This window comes from Erpetoichthys calabaricus, chromosome 13 (assembly GCF_900747795.2).
Source record: "Erpetoichthys calabaricus chromosome 13, fErpCal1.3, whole genome shotgun sequence".
Lineage (NCBI taxonomy): Eukaryota > Metazoa > Chordata > Cladistia > Polypteriformes > Polypteridae > Erpetoichthys > Erpetoichthys calabaricus.
The window spans coordinates 144,676,102-144,690,399 of NC_041406.2; the positions used below are offsets into that span (position 1 = coordinate 144,676,102).

General features: G+C 42.2%; 1 protein-coding gene across 1 annotated transcript in view; it reads right to left on the reverse strand.

Annotated features, from left to right (window-relative positions):
- The window catches only part of LOC114641885 (fibrocystin-L-like), a 169,815-nt gene that overhangs the window by 89,009 nt on the left and 66,508 nt on the right, over positions 1 to 14,298 (reverse strand). The window contains exons 34-40 of the mRNA XM_051935585.1: positions 13,751 to 13,893; positions 11,813 to 11,926; positions 9,624 to 9,803; positions 8,059 to 8,229; positions 3,617 to 3,834; positions 1,425 to 2,403; positions 16 to 264 (exon numbers count right to left, since the gene is read on the reverse strand). Of these exons, the coding sequence (XP_051791545.1) occupies positions 16 to 264; positions 1,425 to 2,403; positions 3,617 to 3,834; positions 8,059 to 8,229; positions 9,624 to 9,803; positions 11,813 to 11,926; positions 13,751 to 13,893 (2,054 nt within the window). The remainder of the gene's footprint in view (positions 1 to 15; positions 265 to 1,424; positions 2,404 to 3,616; positions 3,835 to 8,058; positions 8,230 to 9,623; positions 9,804 to 11,812; positions 11,927 to 13,750; positions 13,894 to 14,298) is intronic.

Genomic DNA, 14,298 nt, shown 5'->3' on the forward strand with positions numbered 1-14,298 from the left:
TTTTGTGCTTCTTACCTTGACTTGGGGTGACAGATTTCAGGTCGAGTATATAGGTGAAGGAAACGGTTGACGTGGCATATCCCTTCGTCAAATGGAGAAGTGTGATTGCAAAGGAGCCTCCCGAATGGCTGCCCAAAATGCACTGGACTTCAGTGTCATTGACTTCCAGAAGAGCACATGGAGAGCCACCGATGGTCACAACAATGTCATCTGCCACTGTGCCAAACCCAGAGCCAGAAATGGAAATGGTCGTTCCACTTGATCCTAATAAAAACAGCAAACAAGAGCATCACAAATACAATGGTGCCATGCTTAAGGAGGTCCTTTGTTTTCTATTGTAACAATCAACAGGCCACCAAATCAAACACTATTCATAAGTTCAGGTGGAAAATAAATGAATTATTGGTTGATGAATAATATTAAATTAATCGAGGTTCAGAGATTTTAGGGATGTCACAAAAGGGTAGACAAATGCAGGTAAATGCAGAACCCCATAAGACAGAAGACCAATCGCCAGATGTAAGAGTCCGAAAAACACAAACCCAAAGTCAGAAGGCAGAAGTTGTGTCACAAAACCAGAAGTCGAAACTGTCAAGAGTATATTGACTGTAATTGGTGCAATCTCAGATACTAAATAACTGTTTGGGGAACCTTTACCAGCTTACCTCATGATGTCATAAACACAATGACCCAGTGCATCATGGGGTAGAATCCCATAGACATGGTGACGCAAACTGCAAAATTGCGACCGCTATCATCAAAACAAAATGGCTTCAGAAAGGATGGTAAAAACGAATGAACTTTGAGACGAGAGCTCTAATTTAAGTTCTGATTACAGAATTACATTCCTAACATGTGACCAAACTGAGGTTTCTAGCTGCACAGAAGTCTGAGAAATTTTTAAAAAGAATACAAATCATAAGACAGTGAAAGCTATGAGGGCACCTATTACAGCAGGCAGGCTCTCGCACCCGAGATCAGTGCGTCACGTAGGAGACTTGCTGCTCAGGATTTATTGAATTTTGCCCACCTGTCTGATTTGTGCCTTCTGAACTGCATTTGAGACTTCGGTTCCTTTACAATTATTTCTTCCTTTTTCCATTTTATTAATTCTCATTTAGTTGTTTCTTCTCTTTTGTTTTGTCACTTTTTCTTTTCTGTTTAAAATGTATACTCAGTGACTGTTTAATTTCTTTTGATTTTATTTGATTCATTACTAACTTAAGTTATTTCCTCAGTGACACGTCACATGACCTTCATTCTCATTGTACCCAGTAAAGTCCTAACCCAGTCACACGCAGACGTTTCACTACTGAGAACTCAAGCCCGCCCTTCCTTGCTGTCATTTCTTTCGTTAGTCTTGTATTTCATTAATGAATGTAACAGCAGACTTTGGCTATTTAAACGATAAACCATCAGCCTACCTGTTGATGGGTCCACTGAGCTGATTACCGGAGTGCTGTCCATAGAGTACATGAAGTATAATGGCGGGTAGACGATTGACAGGACTTGGATGTTCACAGTTGCGTTTCCTTGGTTGTTGGCTGCGGTTGTACATTTCACTTCACTCGTTGTTATATTAGTGATGGCACAGGGGATGCCCCCTACTGTCACTGTGGTGTAGTTAGGGTAAAACCCATTCCCAGTAATGAGGAGTGTCGTCCCACCGAGGATACTTCCAGAATTCGGTGACAGCGTAGCAGTCGCAAGGCTGAATATGGCAATGTTTCCAGAGGCTAGGCCTTTGCTCATCACCACAACATTTAAAATGTAACTTCCAGCCGGCAGTGGCCCAATGGGACAGGTGATTTCTGTTTCTGTGACCTGACTTGGATGAAAAGTGAAGTCTCCAATTAAAATGAGCACATCCTCTGGGTCGCTCCCAAAGCCTGTTCCGTTAATAGAAAGGACTGCAGAGCTGCTGTCTACTGTGTCCGGTGAGACGCTGTCTACCTGTGGAAGGGAGGAATCTGTGTAATGGAACTTGCAGTCCGAATAACAGGCAGCGGGGATGCCATTCACTGATAGCTGAACGTTCCCTGCACTTTCAGCAGAGGGCGCCGTATCACAGATGATACTTGTGTAGCTAAACGACACAATTGAGCAGGGCATGCCGACCACAGTGACGCTCACAGAGCCTGAAAACCCGGACCCGAGTATCGTCACCCTTGTGTTTCCTGTGGTGGACCCCGCACTGGGGCTGATTGAATCGACAGTTGGTAACAAAACGAATCGACAATCAAACTCATTGACGATTCTGCTGATGGCATTGCCCCGGTTATTCACAGTCACGGACACAAGTTCTGCAAAACCCACTGGAAGAATGTCTTCTGGATTGACATAACAGTTGATTTCTGTGAATGTGCTGTTGATGACCTCACATGGGTGACCTCCAATGGTGACCTGTAAAAAAAAAAGTCAACTGGTTATACTGGGGAATTAGAGCAAAGTTTGCTGGTAACCCAGAATAGATGCATATTGCTTATTAATTCAACAATATATCGATCTCGAGTTGGTCTCACATCTCAAGTTGGTTAACTGCCAGGAAACAAAGAGTACAGAAAACAGTAGAATGGAGGGAGGTCATCAGTGGAGTCCCTTGGGGGTCTGTCCGCAGACCCTTTGTTACTTTTTCTGATTGATTTTAATAACATTGATTCTAGTATTGTTAGTATGCCTGTAAAATTCATAGGAATGACAGATATTGAGGAGGTAGCAAAAAGAATTCAAAAAGACCTGGACAAGCTTCAGAACTGGCTGACCACCTGGAAAATGAAGTTTAATGAAGAAATGTATTGGGCCAAAGAATTGTAGGAATCTAAAACAATCTGCTGAGACATGGAGTTGAAGCAGAAACCTAACAGCCTTTAAGAAGAACCTGAATGAGATACCGAGACAGCTTAGCTCTTAGCTAAAGTAACGAGTGACAAATGGGCTGAATGATCTCCTTAGTTCTCTACTGTCTTAATAAAATAAATCACCAAATATATCCTTTCAACACATTAGGCAGTTGAACAGTGTGCAAAGACTTGTCAGTTGGAGAACGTTCTACTTGACCAGAGGTTTTTAATGGTTCCCTTTTCTCTTTGTGAAATTTACTGATTTTTTTTTCAACTGTGGTCTGATTTTGGCCTATGTAGACCATGAAGCCTGCTTCCAGAGTTTGAAGTCAGACTGATTTGTGATTCTTACAGTCACGTGCCTTGAGGCCTAGCTTTTGGAGGCATTGCCTCATTCAGAGTTTCGAGGGACTTGAAGCAACTGAAACAACTAGGAATGAATTCATTCTTAGTGTCTTTTAGCTGTCTTTTAGACTTGGGTCACTCCTTGTTGCTTTTCATGCTTTCTCCTGTCTTTCACTCCTTTCATCACCCTGGTTTTGCTCTCTCCTATATATGTAACAAGTTTTTTTGCTTTTTCAGTCACCCGCCTAAGGAAGGCCAGGTAGCCTTGTTTTAAATAGTTTTTAGCATGGGAATATCCTTCACCTTTTTGCTCTAACAACAAAATCGGCATTAGGCCTACATAACTCCATGAGGAGCAGTCCTCCGCACTTAACACTGTAAATGTTCTGACATTCACGTATTAATCCATCATCTTTGAGACATTCCCTTACTTCATTGGCACAGATGGTGCTGCTGAATCCCGTTCCCTCAATGTTTAACACATCGTGGATCGTTCCGCTGGAGGGCCTGATGGCAGTTACTGTCGGAGACTCACAGCTGGAAAACTGGAATATGAAGGCATCCTCACTTGAATTGGAAAAGGAAGGCAGACTGCAGTCCAGGGGCTCAGCAGAGCAGTTATCAACATCCATTGGAAAAGGAGAGGAACCTGGTGATGAAATAAAAATCAGTGATTTTAACAAAGCAGGACATCAGTACACATCTTAGAAAACAATAACTCAAGGAATCTTCGTCATTGTTCAGATTCATAGCAACACGACAGGTCACCAGGGCAGATGGGAAGGACCAGGAGATTAAAAGCACTAAAGCATCAAAGGTCCAAAAGCCTAAGTATTGTGATTGGTGTTATTTATTTATTTTTGTGTGCTTTCCTTAGGAAATTTTTAACAGGCAATTCCTTTTGCCTTTTGTGCTCCCTGGAGGTTTCTTTTATAAATTCAGAGGGTTTTTGTGAAAATAAACTTTTTATTTTATAAAGATTCTGTGTTTGCCGTTTTATCTAGCCGGGTTTTGATGTTAAACACCAAAGTGCTTTTGAAACTCTTTAGTACTTTATACCAGGGGTCACCAAGTCCAGTCCTGGAGGACCACCGTGGCTGCAGGTTTTCATTCTAACCCTTTTTGTAATGAGTGCCCTATTTGTGCTGCTAATTAACTTCTTGTGAATTCATTTTAATTGAATTACTGGTCTGCGGTGGGCTGGCACCCTGCCCGGGATTGGTTCCTGCCTTGTGCCCTGTGTTGGCTGGGATTGGCTCCAGCAGACCCCCGTGACCCTGTGTTCGGATTCAGCAGGTTGGAAAATAGATGGATGGATAGATGAATTACTGGTTTAACATTTGTTCCCCTGAATTTCTTCATCATTCCTCTGAATCGCTTCATTTCTTTCCATAAATGGCACCTAAACAGCAAGGTGAAGTGAGTGAGCCGACAGAAGACCAACTACTGTAAGTCAGGGCCTCAAACTCCAACCAATTTCACTCCAACCAGCTGCTTAATGAGGTGCCAATCCTTGTTGTTAATTAAACTTGTTCTTTAATTCTATGGCTTGTTTCTGCTCTCGTGGTGCATTACCAGACATTTCTGACATTGTTGATTTTCTCTTCTAAGAGCACAGTTAAAATGTTTTGTGGATCTGAGCAGATCAACATTTCTGAGACCTTCATCTTTCTTTATATTCAGATATTGTGTGATGGACACCAGGGGCCTCATGTATAAACGGTGTGTATGCACAGAAATGTTGCGTAAGAATGTTTTCATGTTCAAATCGCAATGTATAAAACCTACACTTAGCGTAAAGCCATGCACATTTCCACGGTACCTCATACCCTGGCGTACGCAAGTTCTCCACTCGGTTTTGCAAACTGGCAGAACCCAGCGACAAAGCAGTGCTACTGTTCCTGTGTGGTTTATATTTCTTTTTCAGATCAACATCCCTGACGCGGCTTTATAAATACACTGAAATTAACCACATATTGTTTATTAGTGTAATTCATCTGATTGTAATTAACCTGTAACAATATAATGGTCCAGGGAATAGCCATAATATTCCAAATACCAGAACTGCTTTAGTGTTGTTACTCTCACTGCACCTTCTTTTTCTTCTTTCAGCTGCTCCCGTTAAGGGTTGCCACAGCGGATCATCTTTTTCCATATTACTCTCATTGCACCACTCGGAGTATTTATATCACTGTATCTGAGTGGGGAATCACAGCAGCAGCTGATCGGAAAGAGAATTATCGATATACAGCATGAAGCAGACGCTGCCTGAGCCACGGCAAAATGCTTCAAAGTCTTCCCTGTATGGACCTCGCGGTTCAGAAACAGTTTCATCCCAAGAACTCTAAACGCACTCAATCAATCCATCAAGTGCTCCTTGTAGAACTGTCTTTACTTATAAGTACAATCACCTCACTGTAAACTTACACTACAGTTATAATATTGCACAACCTTCACCACTTTATAAAGTGTGTATTTACATATAATAACAATATAATTTTTAAGATGAAATGCAGCAAAATATGTTGATTATATTATACAGATAAAACTTTAATTTCATTTAAATAATCTATATTGTTAATAATTCAATATTAGAGGACACGGTGCCGCAGCTCTAGCTAGTTCACAGATTGATCCTGATTGATTGCTGTATGCTGGAAGGATAGATGGATAGAATAATTAAACACGTACTACGAAGATATTTCAATGATCCTTAAAAGTTTTGAAGAATCGTCGTTGGAAGCTTACAAATGGCTTCACGTCTATTACAGAACTGATTGTGTGGCGATTGGGTATTTGGAGAAAGAAAAGGAAGGACAGGAATTAGAAGTTAGTACGTTTGAAAGAGACAGTACCGCCACCGTGTTCCCATGTTTAATAACATGCTTTCATTCCTATCATCATGAAAAAGATATCATGTATACATCTCAGTATTTTAATTATTCAAACAGTTGTAATATCACGAATGTAATGGATTCTGTGTCCTGTCGGAGGAAGAGAAAGCCTGTTTAAGAACCACGTAGTGATTCACACACAGAGCACAAAGAAGATCAAATACAAAACAAAGCATTTAATCTGCTACTTTAGTTACGATGGGATTTGAGAAACTAGTAAATTAACCAATTTTAAGATGAAGTTTATGATGTTCTACTTTAATGACAAAATAAACTACGTGATTAAAGTGGAAATTTCGAGATTAAAGTTGACATTTCCTGCATTTTTCCCACTGTGTGCCTATTTTTTTTTCTCTGTACCCTAATAAGCTTTCATATGACACTCAGATGGTGGGCTACAAGTTGCCTTTTCACTGCGACTTGGATATGTGACAACTTCTTTTTTATTTCGGGCACTGTGCAACTTTGTGAACTTGAGCTTTCGAGTTTCTCTGACACTCTGTCACTCGATCAACTTCCTTTTGTTGCTTATATAACTGTTTAAACCAACAAATTATACGTTTTTCTTTGCCTCCACTTGGTATTCGCTGAAATTCTTATAATTTTCCCCCGTGCTTTTCCCATTGTGTTTTCACAGAAGGCTGAGCTTAAGGGCTATTTATATTGATTTGCATATTCATAGAGGCATAATTCTGGGAGGAGTTGGGGTGGGACAGGAGGCGCGTTCACAAGCGTTACTTTTCATGCTGATTGGGATTTATGTAGCGGAAGAACATGAAAGTTTGAGTACGCACTGATTCCTGCATCTGGATTTTTCTGTGCGTAAGCACATTTCGGCTTTTGTGCTTACGTCATGTTATAGTGCGAATTCTACACACGGCATTATGCATGATGCCCCAGTTGTTTTGGCTCATTTTGTATCTCATTATTGTTTGGCTGCTAATTAAGGAAAATTAAACAATTGAGGGGTCTGAGTCTTCAAGAGCAGGTCAATTAAAATTGGTTCAAAAGAAGTTAATTTGCAGCAAAAACAGGTCGCTCATGAAGAAAAGGGTTAGAATGAAAACCTGCAGCCAATGGTCGTCCACTGGGACTGGACTTGGCGACCCCTGTTTTATACTCCAAATTCGTAACGTTCTCAAAAATTCTTGCAGGCCTAAAGCAAGAGAGAAAGCTTTATGCCCCAGTGATTAGACGTGGGAAGATCTGGTTCTTCAATGAGCTGTGATTACCAGGATATCTTTATTTTGTAGTGTGATTTACAGTAGTTAGAATGCTGAGGATGGAATCGCCAGGCAAGAGGAAGAGAAGAAGGCCAAAGAGGAGGTTTATGGATCTGTTGAGGGAGGAAATGAAGGTAATCAGTATGGTGGAAAATGATGTCAGAGACAGGGATAGTTGGAGACGGATTGGCTCTTTGTTGAGGCGTTCATTAGTTAGTGTTTGAAACTTTCAAGAGAATCTTCACTGCACTGGATAATTCCATACTTTTGTAAAGGGACACATGTGAAGTGATTTGAATTAGGGTTAGGGATAATTTACAGGAGACTGTCTTGATGGACAATGTCAGTTGGATACCACATGAACAATATGGGCTGGAAAAAACATACAGGAGATGCAAATGGATGGGATCAAATTTCTGTGCTTTGAAGGTGAACTACCAAGCCATTTTCAGTATCTGGAGGCATTTGGTACAAACATTTTGGTTGACGATCCTGCTGTAGACATGTCTACAGGAGCTAAATGTGGCCTTGAAATCGTGTGATAACACTAGCCTTAGCGGATAAAGGGTAGCCATCTTCTAAGAACATTTCACGGCTTATCATATAACTAAACTGTTATAGCCAAATATTTATTTCGTCAAACATTTTCCCAGCTTCTGCTATACTGCTTTGCTTCATCTAATTCTTATGAAGCTGAAGAGTCAATTTAAAGACCAAAGCCATCTTGATGTATGGTAAGCAGGAACTTCTACTCACTTGGCTTGAAGCTTGCTTCTATTTCAAGAACTGAGATGAAAATATTTTCCTGGTCATCTGGTAGGGGATTAACTGTGACCACTCCTTGCATGGCTATAGTTTGAGCGTTATCTATATAGCCACTGCTGTAGAAATATACGCCAGGGACAGTAAACTCATACGTGAAAAAGCCTGTAAAGTTAAATAAAAGAAAAATTAGAAATGCAGCATGGCCGTAACTTCAGCAGGTTCCGTCAGCCGCAGTACCACATGCACACCTCAAACACTGAATATTTACTAAAATGGTGCTAGAGCATCCACAGTGTACAGTGTAAAGCCATGTCACATTAGATGACTTTTCCAGTGATTTTCAGTCACAGCCTTTAACCTACAGTACATAATCTTAGCAAGTCGGAGGCAGTTGGCAGGGCTCTCCTGTGACCATCAGCCATCGTTTAGTCTGACACACCAAGCGACTACTCACTCCGAGTATTCTGTGACTTTCTCCGACAGGCAGGCTTGATTCTGTGTGTAGTCACAGGGGGTGGACAGCTGACAACCAATGAACACTCATCCTGAAGTACAATGCATGGAATGAGGAACAAGGAATGTGGGGGCTTTGGATGTCACAAACAGAAGAGAGGCCTGTCAGTCTGATCTCTACGTACCATCACAGAATGGATACAAACAAAGGGCAGAGATTATGGCTGAATCAGCAACACCTGTCATCCATTCGTACAGCACCAGCTTCGTCAGGAAGAAAACGGGATGAATGCAACTATGGTAGAAAGTCTCTAAATGTAACATGGGCAGTGATTTTCAGTCATGTAAATTGCCACGGTCCAGCGATGAGATGGGCAGCCAGCAAGTCTGACATATCCCATGACTAGCAGTTGCATGTTGCGACAACAGCTTTACATACAGAGAAGCGGAAATCCCTTCATTACATCTCTGAGAAATTGTGGAGCTGAAAACCAGAAAAAATGTCCACAACTGGGGAAACATTTAGTAGCACAAAAATGTCAAGATCTTCAGAATATTGAACATCGTGTCTGAGCAAAACAGAGTGAGAAGGACTCTTCTGAATTCTGCTCTACCAGTCAAAGGCCACTTGGCGTACAGCTCAACGTAAGCATCAAGCTTCTCAGTGAAAAGCGTTACACCAGGAGGTCGCACGATTATGATGAGTTCTTTAAACTTATCTGAACATTTGTTAATAATGCTATCTCCAACTGTAATCATTTTAAAAACTGGAAGAAATGCTTGGATGATGCAAGTTTTAATGAAGAAAACTAGAAAAGAACTACATGCAGATAAAATAGTAGTAAATATAAGGGGAGGAACTTCGGCCTACAGGACGCTTATCCTTGTCTTTTTCATTTTGCTTCTTCTTTAAGCAGGTTGTACCTTTACGGTCAGTGGTTGTTAGAGTCAAAACACACCCTTATTCACAAAAACAGTTCACAGGGAAAAATGCAGATAAAACCATTAAACTGTACTCAACATTTCAACATTGATCATTGATCCCAGGGTACTCGTGAGCTGTCCCATCTTCGATTGTATCCTCATGCAGCAACATTTCCTACCTGATGGAGATCTGTTCGGCCCACTGTTAAATCCTTGGCCGCCAAAGGTGGTGTCGCCGGGATTGGAGACGCTGAAAACCCGATAGCCAATGCCAACAATGAAGGATTGAGCCTGCCACTGCCATTGAACCTTGTCTCCAACAAAGACATCCAAAGATGATGGAGCCCAAGCGTAGCCGACTGAAAGAAAGGCAGCCTTTAGTCTAGCAAAATTTTTGGAGGAGTCATTAAGAGCAGAGTACTCTCTACTCTACTGCTGTCTGGAATTTCAAACTGCATTTGAGGTTTTGAAGAGCACATTTCTACCCTGTTGATCAAATAAAGTCATTATAAAAAGAAACGCTATAGAGACACTGGAATATTACAAAATATCTAGCAAATCCTTCAAAGTGTAAAATGATCTTAAAAACAGGTTTACACGATATCTGCTGCATGTTGTTGACCTCCCCTACCAGAAGAAAGGAGCCTTTCAGCCTACTGAAAGACAGACGACTTGATCTCCTTTTGGACAACATTAGTCGTTATAACTGGGGGACCTCTGTGATTTTAGTCCCTTCCCAATCACTCATGTCGGCACCTTTTCCTGGACCGTAAAGATTACCGAGCCTCTTACCTTCCATACAATGTCTGTACCAAAGAACCCCAATTTAAGGTGAACCTGTTGCTCCCTCCAGAGGACGGTATCAGCTAGAACCTCTGTATGTCTCACTGATATTGCAACATAGATGAAGGAACATCACCTCCAGCTAAGACTGGCAAAGATGGACCTTCTTGCTATCCCAGCTCATCTGTCTCTTCAGCACCCTATCTCCACTCAGCTTCATTCGTTATCACTAACACTTGATGACCAGCTGTTCTTCAAGGACCATGTTTCTTTCAGTCTTGCAGATTCACTTTGTACAATATGCACAAGATGAGACCATGTAGCACAACCCCTGGTCCAGGCTCTGGTCTTGTCACGCTCTCTGTGGGCAGGAGCCCCGCATGTGTCACCAAAGCCACTGCAGATAATTCAAAATACAGCGACATGTCTAGTGTTCAACCAGCTGAGGCGGGCGAGCAGTCTTCTTCCTGTTGTTAAGTTCAAATCCTTGACGCTTGCCTACAGAGCAGTCAGTGAGTCCACACTGACTCTAGTGTCTCTACCTATATGGAGACACTTGTGAGGTCCTCTGCTCCTTCTCAACCCCTAGGATCTGCTGACGAATGGCATCTGGTAATGCCACCTCTACGTGGTATCAAATCTCAAGCCATATTCTTTTCATGTGTAGCTCCTAGCTGGTGGGACGAGCTTCTCTGCTCCATTCACAACTCTCACTCCCTCAGTGTATTCCAGAAGTGTTCTAAGACTCTCATGTTTGGTGAATTTCTAACTGACAGCTGTTAGCCTGCAATTGTAAATCACTTGTATTTTGTTCTGAACTCTTCACTTGTGATAATTCATTTTGTCACCTTGTCCTGTCGTACTTGTCCCCAGACTGATGTCACTCGATTTTGTTCACCTGTTTTGTCTGCTAAGCAAATAAATGTGAGCTAATCCTGTGAGCATTGGCATGTCAATAATTCTGTCATTTGAGTGATTCAGACAGGACTAAAATGACAGAAGACTTTAAAATGCCTCCTGATGCAAAACTAATTCCGTCTGAATGGGGCCTTAGCCTGTGGAGCTAAAGGACCCTTCATTAAGCCCAGCAAGGACTGTAAAGGACCAGAGGGCCTCTGTAAATTTTAAGCTGTGTTAGTTCATACACCAGGTGGCGGTGTAAAGCCAGTGCGTCGATACCCACCATTACCCCTTAGTGGCATTTCCTCATATTCCACAATAAATGTGTGCATAACGCCAGCTCATACCACACTAGCAACTCTTATTTATAAGGACAGCATGTCTGTTCACACCTCTAAGGGGGACGTCCCACAGCCAGCCTTTTAACAGGTGCGGGCACTGAGTAGCCAGGTGAATCCCTCAGGAGTTCCTATTATTTCTCTCTGTTGGTCCGTCTTTGACATTAGGATTCAGAGATTTAGAATTCACATGAGCAGAATGGCCACATTTGGCATTTTTAACCCTTCATCATGCCATTTACTGAACCTTATGTCTGTTACTCTGTGTGCCATGGAAACAGGATTAGCAAAATGTGACTGTTTGGGGGCACAATTTTAGATCCCTGTCAACTTTACACAGGTAGTACAATCCATACCTAGATCTGAGCCCAGGTTGGTCACTGTGTACACTTTTCCAGGTGCCTGCACCACACACTCCAGCTGATCCTGGGTCACGTCGGTGACACTGCATCCCCGTTGTCCTTTAAAACAAGGAACAGTGTGTGAGTACCTGAGCCAAGCATATGGAAGTGGTAAAGTCACCAAGAAACCCCTGAAAAACACTCTTGGTTATGACTCCGTTTGAACTTATCGGTCATTTATCTTTTATTGTTGTTTCTTTGGATTCTGAGTTATTACAGTATATTTTCATGTTATTATGATAAGTGTGTTCAATGCTATGGTTTGGCACCTTCTGACGTAGAAACCTTCACATACAACATATCATTGGACTTGGTGCTTAGCAATATAAGATGTCAGCTTTTTGGGGTTCCCCTCCAAATAAGGGCTCTCTAGACCCCAAAAATTGTAAACAAAAAGGTGTCTTCAGCAAAAATGACCAGAAGGACCTAAAATTGGGCAGGCCACCTCAACCTGACCACAGGGGTTTCCCTTCTAATGGGATACGAGGGGTCAGAAAACTTTGACTGGATGGGGATCAGTCATATCGGCATGTGGAGTGTTGTTTGATGTTATTTCGAGGCTGCTGATCACAGATGTTGTCATATTTTTGATATTTGATTCCTTACTGGTGGTCCCAGCCCTCTAAGAGTTACCCTCAGGAGGTTAAAAATGACAAACCTAAGCACGTGCAGATTATTTCAAGGTAGCATTTGGGATGGATTGGCATCCTGACCCAGATGGATGATGTTTCTTTGCCAGAGGGGGGGCCCGTAACAGGAGAACCAAGATGGACTGACATCTCATCGGGGATGCGTTTTGGTTCTTTACCACGACAGAAGGCCATAATGGAAGGTCAGGGATGGAATGGTGTGCCGGCCATGATAGGTGCCGATTCCTTACCAGCACGGGGTGTCTGCAGATTGGGATTATCTGTTTCTCCCATTACACATAGTGGCAGCATCCCACCATACAAATACCACCGGGAGATTGCCCATTCTTTGATGGACTTTGGCTTCACCAGAAAGTGCTTCCAGATTGTAATACTGTGGCACCAGAAGGACCCCTGGGTCCAGCATGAAAGAGGGAGTCATCTCTTTCAGAGCAGTCAAAAGTCAGGAGGAGGCTGATGAGACCACGTGGGAGGCAAGTAAGGAGGACATGGAAAGCCTGTCATTGTATTGTATCACCTGGGAAGAGGATTCTGAGTTCTCTAGAGGTGTGGTGTGTACTTAAACCCAGGACACTAGTTGTATTTCAGGGTTTGAGATGCAGTGACACCCCACAGAGTGGTCACAGAAATTATTTTTCATTTGTGATTCTTTACTAGCTGTCAATGGACTTCTGTCAGATAGTGAAAAATGGTGCATATTTGTGAGAATGGTGCATAATTGTGGAGAATATTTAGCATTTAAACATTTAAATTGAGGCACATGTAGTTATATCTGAAGAATCTGATGCCAGACAAACGAACCCAAAGTGATTTCAAAGCGTTCAGAAGCAATTGTCATGAACACAAGATAATAAAGAGTCACCTACAAATATGAACCCAGGGTTTTCTTCTGCTTCAGCTCTTCAGCCATTTGTTTCCAGAGCTCGTTTCTCTGGTGTGATGTTACACAAAGCAAAAAAAACGTTATCACAGCAGCAGTCAGAACTAAGTCGCACCCTGCACTCATCCAGGAAAGGACAACTTTAGAGTGGCAGTTCAGCCTGACAGTACGGGGTAATCCTCTGAGTGGATGTGTGGAAAACATGTAGAGTACCTGAAGAAGACATGACAGCTGCAGACTGGACTGCACAAGGCCCACAGTGGCGAGGTACAGAGCGGCTACTTCAGTTTTTACCAAGTCAGGGTACGAATCCCAGTTTATTTTGTGTTAAATGATCACTCTAACAAATCTTACCTAATAAAACTTGGATGTCATCAGGATTTGTGCCGAACCCTGACCCAGTGAGAGTCAGCTTGGTGCCGCCATAGACGGAGCCACTAAGTGGCCGTACGCTGGTGACTTGTAGGACGTACTCAATGGTGGTCACGATGTTAGAGCTGTAAAAACAACACATTTTAGTTAATTCAGAGTTGTTCTGCCGAAGGGGAATGACTTCTGTTCATTTCAGGATCAGAAGATGAAACGAGAACCAAAATGGGTCAAAACCAAGGAGACAAACCGAGAAACGTGAGACAAGCCAGAAAACTGAAAATCAAAAAAATAAAACGAAAAGTGCACTTGAAGTCTGTTAGAATTATTGAAACACATAATATGACCTTACAGTAGGTACATATGGTCATGCTCCAGGGGTACTATGGGAGGCAGCCATGGCAACAGTCGATGCAAAACTCACCATGATGACACGACCATGGGCTGCAAACACAATGTCATGTGAAAAACTGGGTGGTGCCACCCAAGAGGTCACGCAGAACGGATCTAAAAAAATTATCTTGATGGGCCGA